Below are 16,615 nucleotides of genomic sequence, written 5' to 3' on the forward strand. Positions count from 1 at the left end.
TGTGTGTCTGAATCCTCTATGAAGGGATTTTCTCTCCCTCTGGTGCGACTCTTGTGGTAATTTGCTGTTTGCTTGCATGGCAGAAACCACTTCTGCAAGAGGAACACCTTCGTTAAGTATCTAATTAGCAAACACATTGTGACTCCATGCAGTGCTGTCGCTGGTTATGTGTGCACAGGAGACTGGAAGTGCATAAGCTCACGTATGCTGTGCCATAGATAACATACGAACCCTTCTCCTCTCTCGTAGACCACATCAGGTGAGGACATGCGCGATTTCACCAAAGTGCTGAAGAACAAATTCCGATCTAAGAAGTACTTTGCCAAGCACCCGCGGCTCGGCTACCTGCCGGTCCAGACGGTGTTAGAGGGCGACAACATGGAAACGTAAGTAACCCTGAAGTATGACTGGCTGCGGTACAAAGCTGCTGTTTGTCAGCCCTCTGAACTCCAGGCAGTTTCTTGGTGGGTTTTTTTGCTCCTGTTTCATTTCTACTCATCGTTTTTTCTGCCATATGAGGTCCTGCAGCTCTATGGAAGCAGCACCAGCACGGCTAGAAGCAGAGAGAAATCAGGATAACAGCAGCATCATGCCATGAATCATTAAAAGAAGTATTTTCTTTAATTATTTATTGTACAAAAAATGATAAAACCTGGACCAACATGTGCTAGCGTTGTCCCGCAGGTAGCTCAGCATGCAGCTGACGGCCTTCTGCTCTGTGGGAACACATCCTGGGTCCGAGACAGTCTGCAAGCCAGAACATTCAGAGTTTGAAACATACTCCAAGTATTTCACGTCTGTGATGTTCAGAACCTTGCAGCAGAACCAACACTCTGCGCGTCTTCTGAACCTCCGCCCCAGTTTGTAGCATCTGCAGCTGTTTCAGGCTGAGATCAGTGCAGTAACAACGTCCTGTCTTTGTCTCTCAGGATGTTATACGGCTCTTTTACAGGCTCAGTCGTTCCCCACAGCGTGACTCTGACATGTAGAGTTGACGGATGGCCTTAAGCTGGATCTCAGGTTGGAGTCTCTCTCTGTCTGTCATGAAAGGCATGAGGTCACAGGTTCTGGACCATACTGGACACTGTTCATGTCCCACTCGGCTGATGTGTTTATTTACCTCTTGGTCCAGGTGCCGTCGCTGCGCTGTAGATCTTGGGTTGCAGCTCTGGGCCCAGCGACTACATCTGATTTATGTCCCTTCAGCTGGCAGCCTTAAATCCCCCTGGAGCGCCGTTTAGCTGGAGCCACATTATGCAGATGCCTCAGACAGCCTCCTCATCCTCCCCATGAGTGTGTGTGGCCCGCGGCCCTGTTCCAGTACCAGCCCGTTTACCTCTGGACTCAGAGACTGTCACACTTTGTTACTCCTCGTTGTGTTTCTTCCACATTTTATCTCTCCGTTGTCAACTTTTCTCTGCCAGTCAGTATTTTTGTGGAAGACGCCGTCCCTCATTCCCTCCGAGTGCTGCTCTCTGACGTCTCTCGCTCGCTCACTGCTGAACAATGTCGTTCTGCATCTTTAAAGCACCAACGGCTCAGAGATGTTCATGTGTGCACACCTGGTGACTCACCTGTTCTCTCACACTGGATGTTTTCCTACTTCCAGCTGCACACAGTCACTGCTCAGATGGATCGGTTGCTGCTTTCATCCCTCCCATCCCTGTTCGTCCTCCTCTTCACCTCCCATCTCGCCCCACTCTCACTTCCCTTCCTCTCTGAGAAATGACTCCTGCAGAGCTGCCTGCCTGATAAATGGCTCTGAAAGGTGGAGAAATTGTGGCGAAACACAGAGATCTTTTTAAAATATCGCAGAAGGGAATGGAGACTTGGAGAGATTTGGGGCTATTTCATGGTCATCATTCTCCTGTCCCTGTACAACATTAGGGTTGTGCTGTGAGCTGTGGGCTGCCACAGCTTTGTGTACGCTATGAAGAAGCGCTTACCTGCAGTTTGAGCTCTATAAGATCTGCTTCAAACATACAATCAGGGTTAAGAAGTGCTTACATTCATTTTAGCGCTGTGTTGCCAGAGTTTAATGGCTTCTGCAATCGCTGTGCAACTAAAATTACCGTTGTGCCCTAAATTGAAATGGGCTTTTCTGTAATTGGAACAAGGCTAAGCTCCTGCTTACCAACAAGAGATATACGTATTAGGTAGACAGCACAACGGTACAGCCATGCTTGTTGCAGCAGAGTAACGACGACTCAAACTACCAAATATGTCTACCGTATGCATTATGTGCCGTCCAGTACAAATCAAATAAAGTCCAGCTGACGTGGGGCGTGTACGAGTTTCCGTTGCTTTGCTTACAGTTTGAACTGTAATAAGAGACTTCATATTTAAAGTATCAGCCCAAAGCTTTTTATTGCGCTGTCAGGCTCCATTGATCATCTTAACAAAGAGAACTTCTAAAAAGTTGTAATTTTTAAAGTAGTGTAGCAGCAGAAGAGAAAATGAGATTGTCTGCTGAATAATTGCCCTCCCTAATGCACTCCTCGCTGTCTCTCTCTCCTCACATCAGTTCTTTTTTTTAATTCCACCCACTCTGTTTCTCTCCACCTTGGAGAGAGCAAAACGCCACCTACTCTCGCCTCCCACTCACATCTTTGCTTCATTTCACGGCAGATCGGATTTTTGATTCGTCACAGCTATATTTGATAATTCTGATGGTGTCCCACTCACTGTTGGTTTTTGCTTGTTATGCTCCATAAGCAGACAGAGGAGGCTAATCTCTGCAGCATTAGGCCTCGCAGAGAGGTTAATGGCCTTGAACGGGAATTTAAAAACTACTTGTTAAGTCGTTTTTTGTTTCTGAAATAAAGTCTTGACAGAATAATAAGACAGAATCATTTCCTTGTAGTCCTGGTCAAACAAAGGAGGAGCAGCTTGGTGACAGATAGCAGCGGGCCACAAAAGTAGTTTTTGCACTTAGACTTTATTACAGTAGTAGTTTTTGCGTATGTAGATACGTGTACACACTTTGCAGATTAGTTTGAAGTGAAAGTGGCTCTCGTAGCTGTTTGCAGACTGTCCACTGGGGGCGCTCTGCTGCTGGATATGCTGTAAAGCTGTGCGTTCACCCTCTGAACACAAACCTGCCCGTGGCCTTAAAAGACATGTTGTCTTAAAATCAAACCACCAGCGTTCCACTGTTCACCACAGATACAGGATCTGACCACACAGAAAACCGTCCGACCTTTAACTTTCCAACAGTCCTTGAACTAACCGTCTGTGATGTGCTGAATTAACCAAAACGGACCTGAACATCAGGACGTTTCCATTGTTTTTATCAGATTCTTTAAAAAACAAAGACCGACCAAGTAGCTGTGCGGGATTCTGCTCCGACCAACAGAGACTAAGCAGTTAAACATGTCTTTGCTGCTCAGTGTGATCCAGCGCTGCTGACACCTGAGGGCAGGTGAATCCAGCTTCTTTTTCATTTTTGTAAATAAAGAAAAATCAATGACTTCTAGCCACGGCGGTGCTGTTTCCATACAGGTCCAGGATGACATGGTTCAGGGATAAACGAGCCCACACTGGTTAGAAATGCAGCAAGAGCAGAACCAGAAGCGGGTACAGAGGACTCAGAGGGGTCCAGAGGGGTCCAGAGGACTCAGAGGGGTTCAGAGGGGTCCAGAGGACTCACAGGGGTCCAGAGGGGTCCAGAGGACTCACAGGGGTTCTGACAATAGACTCCGTACCTTCACTGGAGCTCACATGTGCCTCCTGTAAACTGGCTGAAGGGGATGCCACCTACAGACCAGTAGAACTGGGACTGGTCGGGAGGGGCAGCGTTTTGATGTGAGTCAAAGGTGAAGACATTATTAAATAAATCAGATGTAGCACTGGGACGCCCTGTTCACACCTTCACTAGGATATGAATCCAGATTAACATTTCAAAGTCAGTGTTGGGTTAGGATCTGGTGAAGCTGCAGACGGAGGAGTCACTTTTTATTAATACTATTTAACTGGCCTCATATTTGTTGTGAGTCCTTCGATTTGTCGCCTGCCTACATGTGCCGTGTTTAGTCCAGAGTCAGGAGCACTCCTCTGTCTCCACTCAGATAACGATAAGATATAAATGCCGTAGTGTGGATCTGTCTGTATGACTCACTGGCATACAGGTTGTTGGTCAGACAGGTGGAGGTGTGGAGAAACAGACTAATACACAAAGCGATGACAGCAGACTTTCCTGAGCGGTTCCTTCAGATTCTCCTCAGTCAGCAGTTCCAGGTTTCCAAAAGTAGCCGACGGGAAGCGCAGCAATCCAAGAGCTGAAACCGGCGGCAGTATCTGAGCCAGCTTCTCCGTGCCCTCCACACGGGTTGGATAGCTGTGAGGGGATGTTTACTGACGACACCAAGGTGTTTGAAGTATTTATTAAAATGCTGCCATTGTACTTTGGTAGTGTGTTAGTTAAGTTTGGCTTTGCCCATGTGTGCTCATGCAGACCAGAAGGCAGACTGCAGAGGAACCTGTCGTGGTGGCCTTCAGCAGGAAGAACAGAGCAGCAAACAGTCTCACCTGAAAGCAGCCTGTTCACACGTTTAGCACCAGCACCAAGTCAGACACATGTTGGTGACCATCTAAACTCTACAAAGCCTTCAGCCTTCGTCAAGATAAAAAAATCATCCCCTGAAAGACAAAATGAACCCACCGGCTGCACCTCCTGGCAAACCTGTGGGCGAGGGCACGTGAGATGCTGCAGTTGTGGCTCTGAGAAGTTAGCTCAGCCTGCCTTGCCGACCCTGATCTGTTTTCTCTCTTATGTCTGAATCTGCTGTTATAATTTGAATTCTCCTCGCGGCTACAGAAGCGTGCCTACATTGGACGCCCCGCTGCGAGAAACATAAGCGCCATGCCTCCCGTCTCCCTCTGAGTTTCTCTGCTTTAATGTGGGAACAAAGGCGCGAGGCGAAACAATGTCATCCTCAACTATGATCTTACCGATTCCTAACCGGCGTCCTCTGTGAGAGCAGAACCGCTCTTTGCTCTTTCTAGATAAGAAAGTGTCCCATTTGTTTACAAAGAGGAGTTGTTCCTCTGCGTCTCTGAGAATAGCAGCAATTATCACGATTCACCACAACCCAGGAACTCTGCCTGCTTGGTTGTATTTTATTGGTGACCGGTTCTGCGGGCTTGTTTCGCTGTTCTGTACGTCTCCTTATATAAAACATACGGCACTGCAGCCAGTAGCAGATGAACCTGGAAATAGGTTCTACTGTACCGTCTTGTTTTTGTCACGCTATTTCTGTAACTCCTACAGGACATAAATGAGACAGAGAATGAATTTGGGCCATCACATCCTGTATGTAGGAGGAAGTGTAAAACCGATTTTCTGAAATATGTGTGACAGCAGCAGAATCACTTTTCATGTGTGTGAACCTTCACACACGCTCCAGCAGACATTACAGCACAGTGACGCATCCACTTCCACATTTTAAGCCTCAAAATTCACTGACCCACAAATTTTCACACACGTCACGAGTCTGTTTGGAAGCAGATGTTTAGATGACTAGAGGTGGTAGGGACGTCCCCATCCACTGCTCCTACACACTCACTTCATATTTACTCTCGGCCCAATGCCATTTTCTTAGATCATACAAACTTCAAGTGTATTAAAGTTATTAAAGTACAATAACAGCTGAATCGCTCTGCAATGCGTTAAGACAATTAATTTCTGCATCCAAACTGTTCCGTAGCGTTACGTAGGTGATCACAAACATTGCTGTAAAGCTCCTGCAGAGCCAAGCAGGATGTGTGGATGTATTGTGGAGAGGACAGGAAGTGGCTCCACAAACTCTAAAAGATGAAGAAAACCCGTGAAATAAAAGTTTGGTCGATTAGCTGTAGTTTTGATTAGCTTCCACCAGGTGGAGTCTCTGTTTAATCCTGTAGCGGCTTGAGGAGGAGGAGCCACCACTGGCAGGTCCGTGTGGCCAGTAGAGAACATGGTGGGGTGGAGCTAGCGCTGGGCACCATGACAGAGACTTAGTGGTGCTTCACAACACAAATCATGTTCAGACAAGCTGGGATGTGCTTGGACCAGAGCCATCCTGTGTCCCACCAGCACATGGACCAGAACCGCCTTCATGGCTGATGTTATGGGACGAAAGTCCACACGGTGCCCTGTTTTTGCTGCTGGTTCATCTGTTATTGATTGATGGCTGCTGACTGTCAAAAACCTGTTAAAAACCTGTAGCTTTCTCCAACAAGCCGTGCTCTCCCTGTATGACAGCGGACGCAAACAGAGGATGGCCTTCGGCCCGGGTGGATACACATCAGTCACAAAAAATGCCTTGATCCTCCCTGATTCCGGTTCTTCAGATCGGATCAGGGGACTATCTGAACCACATGGCGGCTGTTTTAATGCGTCTCCTGTGTGTCCAGTCCAGCAGTCCATCAGCTGGACACCCTTTTCCTTCCATTTTTTCCTCCACCTGCTGTTTTTGTTCTGACCCACTGAGTGGTTTTGACCCTAAAATGTTTTGTGGTACCTTTGCTCCCACTCCTTCCCTCCCTGCCCCTGATTCTCTTGCAGTCCCGTCACCCTCATCAGCATGTGTCCGGAGCAGTATGAGTGAGTATCTACGCCACCAGCAGTAACACTGGAATGCCTCTAAACACCTTCTGTGCTCCTCCTCTCCTCACTCGCCTCCCTCCTACCTCCTCCACCCGTCCTCCAACAACGCTGTGACTGCGCTGCATGCTGCCTGCCTGCCTGCCTGCCTGATCCACTGGCTGAACATGCGACCAGAAACACTCCCTACTGTCTCCTCGCCCTCACCCCTCACCCCTCACCCCTCTTCCCTCATCCGACTAGCATTCAGTCGCTCATCCCAGCAGGGCTGTCAGAACCCATCCAACCGCTCCGTAGATCATCCTGTTCTCCTGTTTCTCTTTCTAGGATCATCTGATGTGTTTTCTAGGTGATGTTGTGAGGGGACGAGTGTGTGTGTGCATGTGTGTGTTGATGAGGTGTGTGAGCATGCCGACTCTCATTCGTCTCCATTACCTCATTCATTTCCAGGCTGTCCCAGTCACCTCAGCTCTCTCATGATGACACCCATTCCAGGATAGAGCAGTATGCCAGCAGGTACGCACCGCCGCATCCCGCCATCAGCATCCCGCCATCAGCATCGCGCCATGTCAGAGGCCACAAAGCGCACATACAAGAGCTGCTGACTGCATGTAGATACTGCACATTAAGAAACGGCTCAGAGCGTCATTACACAATGAAAAGCTCATGTCTGAGTAGTTGGACACGTGTTTGCATGTTTCATTTAGTTTGCTTTGAATAAAGACTCGTTGCTGTTGCAGATCATTTTCCAAGAATGTCATTGTGTACGAAAGGTTGCAGCTCCCTGCTTCTCAAATGCAACCCAAGCAACTCTGGCATGGACAGCAACGAATGCAAATCTGGCAACCAGATCAAATCTCTGTAAAATTAAAGCTTGGACTAAATGGCAAGCAGCAGTTACTAGCGAGGGAAAACGTTGTATAATGCGTTTTTATTAAGTGATCAATAGAAATGTAGAATGTATGCAGGTATGTGATTTGCAGTAAATGGAAACGAAATTGAATGAAAGCCAATAACGTCCTTCAGTATCATGAGATGCCTGCGTGCTGCAGACACTCTCAGTAATGGGACGGCTTCCTTTTCTTTCTCTGTTTATTGTCATTACAGTGAAACACGTCTCTAATGACACTGTAGGCTCAAAACAAACATTCTGCCAGCAGAGAATCCTGTTGCTTGTTTTGGGAAACTGAACTTGCTCTATTGAGCCGAGACATTACAAAAATAGGAAATAAAGAGAATGAAAAGAGAGAAATGTGCATTCTGCCGTCGTTTCTGTCACTTTGAAAGATTCTGCTTGTAAATGAGACCAGAAAAAGTTTTGTTTTTCTCGAGTTTCTGCCCAAAGAGCACCAGAACAGCTGATCACAATCATTACAGTGTGAACGTTCATCGTCATCATCCGCATCAATCATTTACACAGTCGTTCCAGATGAAGAACACTGTTGATATAAAACCTGATTACAGGGAAGGATGCTGTTATCGCAGCATCATTTAGCAGATTTTCTTTTTGCTGCCAGTGAAGGGCAAACAGCAAGAATCATCAAATACTAGTTTTAATGTCGACTGTCTGCTTTTTGTTTCGCGACGAATGGTGTTCGCATACATCAAATGTAGACGACTGTCGAAGTCTGCTTGGTAGTGAAGGCAGAAGACAGACAGGCAGCCTCCCACCACTTTGGCTGCTGACTTTATGGATCTGCTGCTGAGATCAGAGTAGCAACAGATCGGCTGTTTTCGGCCGCCTGCTTCAGACGCTCTGGCTGTGTGCATCAACACGCCCATGCGCTCAGTGTGTGAGCTGCAGCCCATCATTACCATCATCACCAAGCTCATGTTGTGCTGCGCTGGGCCTGAAATCCTGTCAGGTTTTATTTTTAGATGACAGTAAATGTCAAGATCAATAAATATACACACATTAATCCCATCTCTCCCCTTTAATTGATTTATAATCAGCTCAGATCTTCTCCAAAGTGTACAAAGGTTCTTGTGTTGAAGCGCAGCCCGCTGTGTTGGTCCACACGAGGCTTTAATCATGAAAGTCTTGTGATGCTCTGGCTGGCCCGTACCCTTCCCCTGGACATACACCATTAACTTTCACTCCGTTTTCTGGCTGCATAGTTTTTTCAACAATGACACAGACACGAAGCCGTGAACTAGGATTTCAGCTGGAACACAGACGCTGGCACTAGAGAGATGTTGCAGCTTATGGATATGCATAAAGAAATGCACACGCTTATGAGACTTGACTTTGGAATTATAGCTTCTCCATCCATTCATATGCTGTCATACTTGGGATTATAAGCAGTGTGGGAGTTTAGTGACTACAGGCTTTGATGTGAGGAACCATGAGCATGAGCATGTTTCCCCACATCCACATGTGCTGCACATGCATTAGACAACACACAGTAAAGGTGTTGCATGTATAAACCAGGACATAGAATTGTTTGGAAACTGCAGAAGTTATTCCTTTTCTCATAACTTTGGTCAGTTCATGTGTTTGGAGGCATCACTGCACGCTTCAGATGTTCATTCGTGTGTGACTCATGTTTTAATGAGATATTGACAGCTTCTGAATGCTTTGATTCTCACTGATGGCCGTTTGATCCTCAGGTTGGCTCAGATGGAGCGTTCCAACGGCTCTCTGCCCACAGACAGCAGCTCGGCCACGGGAAGCATGTGAGTTGGTCGTTTTACACTGTTTCACCCTCTGAAGTCCAAAACCTGCCCCGCACATTCACAGGGTCAGTCACAGTCTGCGCTGTTCATCAAGGCTGACCGAAACAAATCCAAGCTTAAAAATAAGATATTTATTCAAACTCACTCTGTTCTACATGTGTCATTTAGAAGCTGCACAAAAGTGAACTGTGTACGAAGCAGATTGTGTAGAAGACGAAGACGTTGTGCTCCATACACTTCATACTCGCCCACTGCAGCTGAATTCTCACCTTCTACGTAATATTGGCTGATGTCTTCAGTTTTACCAAAGTCAGATGAGCAGCAAAACCCAGATAACTGGCGTCCTGCTGTTGATCTTCTGGTTTGTGTGTAATGCTATTCTGCCTACTGACACCTCGCCCTGCCTGGCTCAAGTGGAGAGAAACCAGACAGAAGTGACTAAGTTTTCCATGTTCCTGGAAGAAATGAGGAGAGAGTGTGAACGAAATGAGGAAGGTTTTGAGAGAGCAGAAGAACATGAACTGAAGGGGAGAAGACAATGAGGTGTAGCTGGATTAGAGTGAGACTGACTGCTTTCAGGAGGTCTGATAACAACAACAACGCTATCTTTGATCAGAGGAGACGACAACATGGCAAACCATGAAAAAGAAATCACAAAACAAAAGGGCAAGCTGATGAGGAGCAGAGCGATGAAGCTCTGGGCGGTGTGTTGAAGCATGTGTGTGTTCTGTGGAGGCCATTCGAGTTAAAGGACGTGTCGGCCCCTTTCCCCGGCCAAGATCCGAATCAGGGAACGAGCTGTGGAGGCTCAGATGAACCTCTGAGCTCACGGACACGCGTGTGTCCAGACAGAAACCACACGCCTGCCGCTGCTTGTCTTTGGAGAGAATTCATTTTTGTTGTCAGCCTGTTTTGATGAGACACTTGTAGATCTCCAAAATTCTCCAAATCACAGATGGTCAGTTAGACAGAGAGACAGGATGCTGTAGGATGTGGATGTGTGCATGTGTGGAATGGATTTGTGCATGCAAGGAGTCCAAAGATTTTCTTTTTCGACTTTTATTTCAACTGGGAAATACACTGAGGTCTGACATCGATAGCAAGATAAAAAGAGTAAAACACAAATAAAAATGGTAATAAAAGGCAAATAAAAAGATGAATAAAACCATAAGAATAATTACAGCAATTAAACTGGAGGCGAATCAATCAACTTAAACAAGATTAGATGTAAGTGAAATAAAATGAAATTAAAGATTTAAATTGCCTTAAGGATAGAGATGAGTCGAGCTTTAAGTTGTTCTGCGTGTTATTCCAGGTTGCAGCTACGCAGTGAGTAAAACAGGATTTCCCAGCTCAGTGAGAACAGCCAGCAGCCTCATCTTATCATCTGAGCGCTTTGAATCAGGGCCGTACGAAGAGGGCGGGCTCCCGACCTCAGTACACAGCTCGCAGTGAGTTATAATTATGGCCGGTAGTAAATCGTAGTGCAGCGTAATAAACAGCGTCCGGGTGTCTGGGCTGAAGCGTGCACGTATAAAATGTCACCTTAATGTACGACTGATTGAAGTCGTCTCGGTCAGCAAACGGAAACGTCTTTTATCAGCATTACAGAAACCCATTTCCCTTCTGCACATGCGCACCACTTTGGCCACATGGTAGCTTTGTTGAATTTAGTTTAGTCTGCATTAAGAACTAGTTTATGGTTACTAAATCCAACTTGTAAATCAGCAAAGGGATTTAACAGCCAAATGTACAGCGTTTAGCCACAAAAAATGATCAGCTATGAAGAAACAAGATCATCCATACGATGAGAACGGGCCCCAGGATTGAACCCTGTGGGACACCTTTTGCAATTTGCACAACATCAGATTTACTATTTCCAACCACACGCTGCTGGCCGTCCATGAAGGAACTCTGAAACCATTTCTAAGCAGTTTTATTAACTCTGGTGCTATGAAGCCAATGCATGATCAAGTGTACCAGAATGACTGTCAAGGATCAATAAATAGCACTACACAGGAATGATGTCATTTAAATCCAGAGCTTTACATTGGTAGATAGTTGGCCATTCTTCACCGCCTCACATACTCAAACATGGCAGTGATGGTGAAACTATGATCCTAGAAGAAGGATTTTAGTGTCTCAGAATTCAATGGACGGTACTGAAGAGAACGATACAGGCCACGCCCATTTACAGTTCGTAAATGTTCCCTCCATTTTGAAATTTAAGCCAGACATGCTTTGGACTTGCCCATCCTGTTTCATCAAACATTGTTCCTGCCTGAGCTGTGACAGAGGTACTGTAGGTACCGGGGACTTCAGAGATGCTTTCATTTGTACAAGCTTTCCTTCAGTAGGAAGTTCTGCATTCTCCACAACTCTGACACCACAGAAATAATCCCACTGACAGAGTGCTGCAGCCCAGTCTGTAACAAGCTGCTATGTGTAGGTCCAGCCAGCCTTCAGCAGCATCCACCAGAGCCTTGTGTGGTTTTCTGTGTGAGAGGCAATGCAGTCATCAGATAAGCACATCGCTGGTGGAGGATAGTCAGAAGCACAAGGCCCTGGCATCACCTGGATGTCACAGTGACTAGTGGACAGAGAGGTCTCTATAAACAGGTCACTAGAAGATGCAAAAGCTCCACTGGTCTCCTCAGTAGGTAGCAGTTCCTTTACAGGTGTGAGACAGCAGAGAGGTTCTCCATGTGAAGAAGGGATATAGTTCTAGGACTTTTAAAAGGGGAGTTCTCTCATAAAGAAGTATTTACAGCACAGCAGTGGGAAGACGGCGAAGACCTCTGGGAATGTTCAGTGCAGATCCAGTGAAGCATGGAGCTTTACTGTGCTGAGGGTTGCATCCCTACCTGGCATCACGAGCACAACACCTCACCTTGAGTTCACCTTGATGCTCAGAGCGGCAGCTTTAAAAGCAGGAAGTCTTCAGTTGAAGAAAGCTCTCATTTCAGCTGATCAGTAGGAAGACAGAGAAACAGAAAGACAAAGGTGTTGGTGAGCAGGAGGAGGTGGGAACAGACGGATTTATTTTCCTCCTAAAAGCTTTTGTAATGTGGGACAAACACATCATCACTTCTCCTCCTCGCTCGCTCTGTGCCGCCTGCACTGTGGCTTATTTAAGAGAAGAAGCCATTATCTTTGCCAGCTCTGAAAACAACACTGACGCTCGACACAGAAGCGTGCACAGCCTAATGAGGTGAGGAAGATGACGGTGTGATGAAGGCTAATGGGTTTACCAGCAGAGACGCAAAACATTTAGAACATAATGGCAGTTGTTGGGCTTTCAGTCATTTTGACGTCAGAATCTTTTCTCTGATGTTTGCTTTCTGCTATAAACCAGCAGCCTGATGTAAACGTGCACATAAAGGAAAGCACCAGATGTTCTGTGGATCACTGGAGCTGCTGCATCATGAAGGCCTCGTCTTCTTCAGCACAGAGCACAAAATAGCAATCGCTCATTTAGATTTCAAGAAAAAAAAGACTCATATTGCGAGGCATATTATTTAATTATGTCTATTTCTGATGCATAAAAGCCTGTTTTAGTCACTGTTGAGCATTAAATTAATAAGCAGGCTGTGAATGGAGAACATCTGGGTCTGAGACATTAACGTTTATTTACTGCAGCCTGACCAGTATCACTAATCGACAAGGAAATGACCTGAATCCATTTTCTCTGTTGTCCTCACATATTGAACTTTTGGCTACGAGCTAAATAACGCTGGAGTCTTTTGTGGATTAAATTGGTCCTTGGTACTACAGGAATCATTAGAGCCAGCTTCATTTCCTAAAAATAATATCGGTCAACGTGGAGGCGTGCTGTGTCAGAAACGTGGCCTCACCCTCAGAGACCGGCTCTGGTCCACATTCACCTGCCTCCTGCTCGGCTGAGTCGCTCTCCAGATACTTGTTGCTGTGAGGTGCTGCACACATCGCTCCTTTCCAACTACGTCAGTTGTTTGTTCAACAAAAAAAGAGTTTTCTTTCATTGACATCAAATGTAGTAGTTGGTACAACCAGCCTGTAGCTGTGCGTCCTTCTCTGAAGGCTTCACTCTTGTTTGAATGCTGCTGACCTCCTCATTGCATACATGTGGTGATATAGAGACATGTTCATATCTACGGACTTCAGTCACTGGATAGACATCACCACATCACAGCGAGGATATGTTGATCACTATTCAGGAGAACCTGATCTTTGTAGTGATCCCTGTTAATATTTGATACACACTGAAGCAGTGGCATCATGAAGACGGATCCATTCTGGATGACAACGTCAGATTATTTCTTCACCTGTTTCTCCGGCTTCCTGGTTCAAGAAGTTCCTGTCATTTCATCACGTTGGCTTCACCTTTGCAGTGATTCTAGTTGTCTCTCTCTGCGCCCAAGACTAATCTGATTTTGAATGGCAGAAGCTCCTGCGTGGTCTCCACATCCAGCACCGTGTGAAGAGTAGAACCACAAACACCAGGTTCACTTTCCATTGCAGTGATTCAGACGTGTGGATAGTTCGCCTGCTGTACGTTTGGCACTAAGCACATGTTTTTTGCAGTTTTTACGTTTGAGAGTATCCCACCATCACGGTTCTGATTCTACAGCTTCCACACAAACCTGCCTGCTCAGCTATCGTAGATACGACCAGCGGCAGCGCCTTGTGGTGAGACACATGTGAAAACGTTACAGTCTCATCGTTCAAAATGTTTTTTTCCCTTGAAATGAAGACTTTTATATAAAAATTAAAAATCTGCAGTGTTATCATATTGAATAATGGAAGCTGTGGACAGACTGTTCTGAACAAAGGTCCAGCATACCGGCCGGTCCAGACATGAGCCTAAAAGCAGCCCCAGGGCCTTTACTGTGCTGTAAATGAATGTTTTCAGCGTTTGTTGTGGTGCTGCTGCAGCGCTGAGCTCTCATGGAGGAGTGCTGCTGTTGTTCTACACAGGAGCTGAAGGGAAGCATCCCACTCAGCTGCAGCTCATCACAAGCCCAACGCCACGGCTTCCCAGCAAAGAATTAACTCGCCTTTCTCTTCCTGTTCAAGCTTTTGTTTTTAGTTTATCATTTCTTTCTTCTCTTTTTGTAAGATGCCCTCTGTTCTGCCTACAGCCTCGTTGTTCATCACTCCACTCCATCTGCTTGTCTGTGAGGACACACACTCAGAAATGATCCCACGTGGTGGGACTCTGGGAGGGAGCAGCATGAACGCATGAACACATGCAAACATGAACACATGATGAACACATGAACACATGCAAACATGAACACATGCAAACATGAACACATGAACACATGAACACATGACACTAACACTAACAACATGAACACATGAACACATGCATCGTGAACATGCATGAGTGCGTTCACCAATTACATGCATGTTTGGCTTTCAGCTCGTCTTTTCTGATCATTTAAATCCTGCAAACATCGATTTAGACTCACTGCCAGCTGTGCAGCAACATCAGTAGTTAGNGTGTGTGTGTGTGTGTGTGTGTGTGTGTCAGAATTGTCTGAAACATTAGAAAAACTGAGATTCTTGTAAAAACATGTAAAGTAATGAGTGCATGACGACCATGAGAATGAATGTGAGGAGAGGCTGCTGAAGACCAAAGCAGTGTGAGAGCAGAAAGGTTCAAAACATGCAACGTTTGTTTTATGACTCTTTTATCACTGGTGCCTATAATTTAAACCAAATACATGAAAGGTTGAATTTAAAACTGAAGTCTGTTTCTTGAAGACACGTGCACTCTGAGCTTGTGCTGCTCAGCTGCTCAGGGATAAAAGCTTTTTGTCTTCAGCGTACACGGACGGCTACGAGCTCGATTTATTCCTTTCATTAGCTATTCGCTACGGCTGCACAATTAGGGCCCGACTGATAATGGCGATTATTGTGAAGGACAGATAGTGAAATGGCAAAGAGGTCACGATCGCTGGAAGCTCAGGGATGCATGTGAGGAGTCAGGGTTTTGTTCAGCCCACAGAAGAGTGACTGGAGCACAGATTGCTGAGAACTTTGATGCAGACGGTCAGAACCCACAGTGGATCACTGCCAGCTGTGCAGCAACATCAGTAGTTAGAGTGTGAGTGTGTCTGTGTGTGTGTCTGTGTGTGTGAGTGTGAGTGTGAGAGTGTGTGTGTGTGAGTGTGTGTGTCTGTGTGTGTGAGTGTGAGAGTGTGTGTGTTTGGTGGTTCCGGTGCTGTTGTTGTTTTGTTCTGCGCTGCTTTTATCTGAAGGGGAATCCTTAATGAGGCGTCGGTGGCCGGTTCTGTCGGACCTCCAGCCAAAGCACGGTGCTGTCATGGCCGCCTCAGGACGTCACCGACCAACAAGACTCCTCACTTCCATTTTTAAATGTTTTTTTGTTTCCAGGCTTTGTGTTGCTTATCTCTGGCCTTCCAGTCTGTCCCCTGTGCCGAGCCGTTTTCTTGTCTTTCATATTTTGCCCTTTATTCCTGCTGCTCTGCCTTTAATTTCTGCAGCTCTGTCCTTGTTGCAGCACCTTTCATCCTGCGCTGTCCTCCTCCTTTCTTACTTTCATCATTTTTAGTTGCAGACTAATCATGTTTTACCTCTGGGACCAGGCAACATACAAATGAAACCCTGCACAGAGCTAAACGCCGGCGGACTTTGTTGAAGCTCCAGTCCATGTAGAAGTTGCTGGACTTTGCAAAGAGCAAAGCAAGCTGTTGTCACTAGAGGGGGAGAATAGAAGATTGCTGCCTTTGGCCTTCTTTCAGTCTCTCCCTTCGTCTTGGCTGGTGTTCCTGATTTCCTTGTTCCTCTTTCTCCTCCTTCCCTGTGTCTTTATCTCTCGCTGCTTCTTTCTGAGCTCAGCTGATAGTACTGTTCAGCTTGCGAGGAGCTGCTGGCTTTGTGATATGTTAGCTATGGCATCAGGCCCGGCGCCTATTGTTGTTGGGTAGAAACTGTTGAAGTCCCCTCAGGCGTCTCCTCGGCTCACCCTCACCGAGCACCGCACTCATATCCACAGCGCGTCGCAGCTACAGCGAGCTAACAGCCTCGCTCATCACCATTATTCACATTGAATTCTTCTACCACGCTGATGCTCCTTCCCGTCATCGCTTTCTTCTCCGGGTCTCTGCCTGGGCCTGCAGTCCTTTCACACCACTTCCCCTTCTCCCTGGGTTTCAGAGCAGGTGGTTTGTGTCGGCTCTGCCCCCTGTGGTCCCCATTGGGTCCTCCATGCCGGCCACATTGTGCTGCTGCCTCATTGGTCACTGGCTTTGTGCAGGACGCCCGTCTCAGGCCCCAGCAGGCAGCACTCACACCCAGTCTCACGTTTCTCTGTAGGCACCAAGCCTTCCTCCATCACAATCACAATCA

At 46.5% G+C, this 16,615-nt stretch overlaps 1 protein-coding gene across 1 annotated transcript in view; it reads left to right on the top strand.

Moving 5' to 3' along the window:
• utrn (utrophin) overlaps nucleotides 1-16,615 on the top strand; it is a 221,798-nt gene that overhangs the window by 189,264 nt on the left and 15,919 nt on the right. The window contains 4 exon segments of the mRNA XM_008278665.1: nucleotides 250-386; nucleotides 6,545-6,583; nucleotides 7,034-7,099; nucleotides 9,194-9,259. Coding sequence (XP_008276887.1) covers nucleotides 250-386; nucleotides 6,545-6,583; nucleotides 7,034-7,099; nucleotides 9,194-9,259 — 308 coding nt within the window.

The sequence above is a fragment of the Stegastes partitus genome, unplaced genomic scaffold (assembly GCF_000690725.1).
Source record: "Stegastes partitus isolate 25-593 unplaced genomic scaffold, Stegastes_partitus-1.0.2 Scaffold129, whole genome shotgun sequence".
Classification (NCBI taxonomy): Eukaryota; Metazoa; Chordata; class Actinopteri; family Pomacentridae; genus Stegastes; species Stegastes partitus.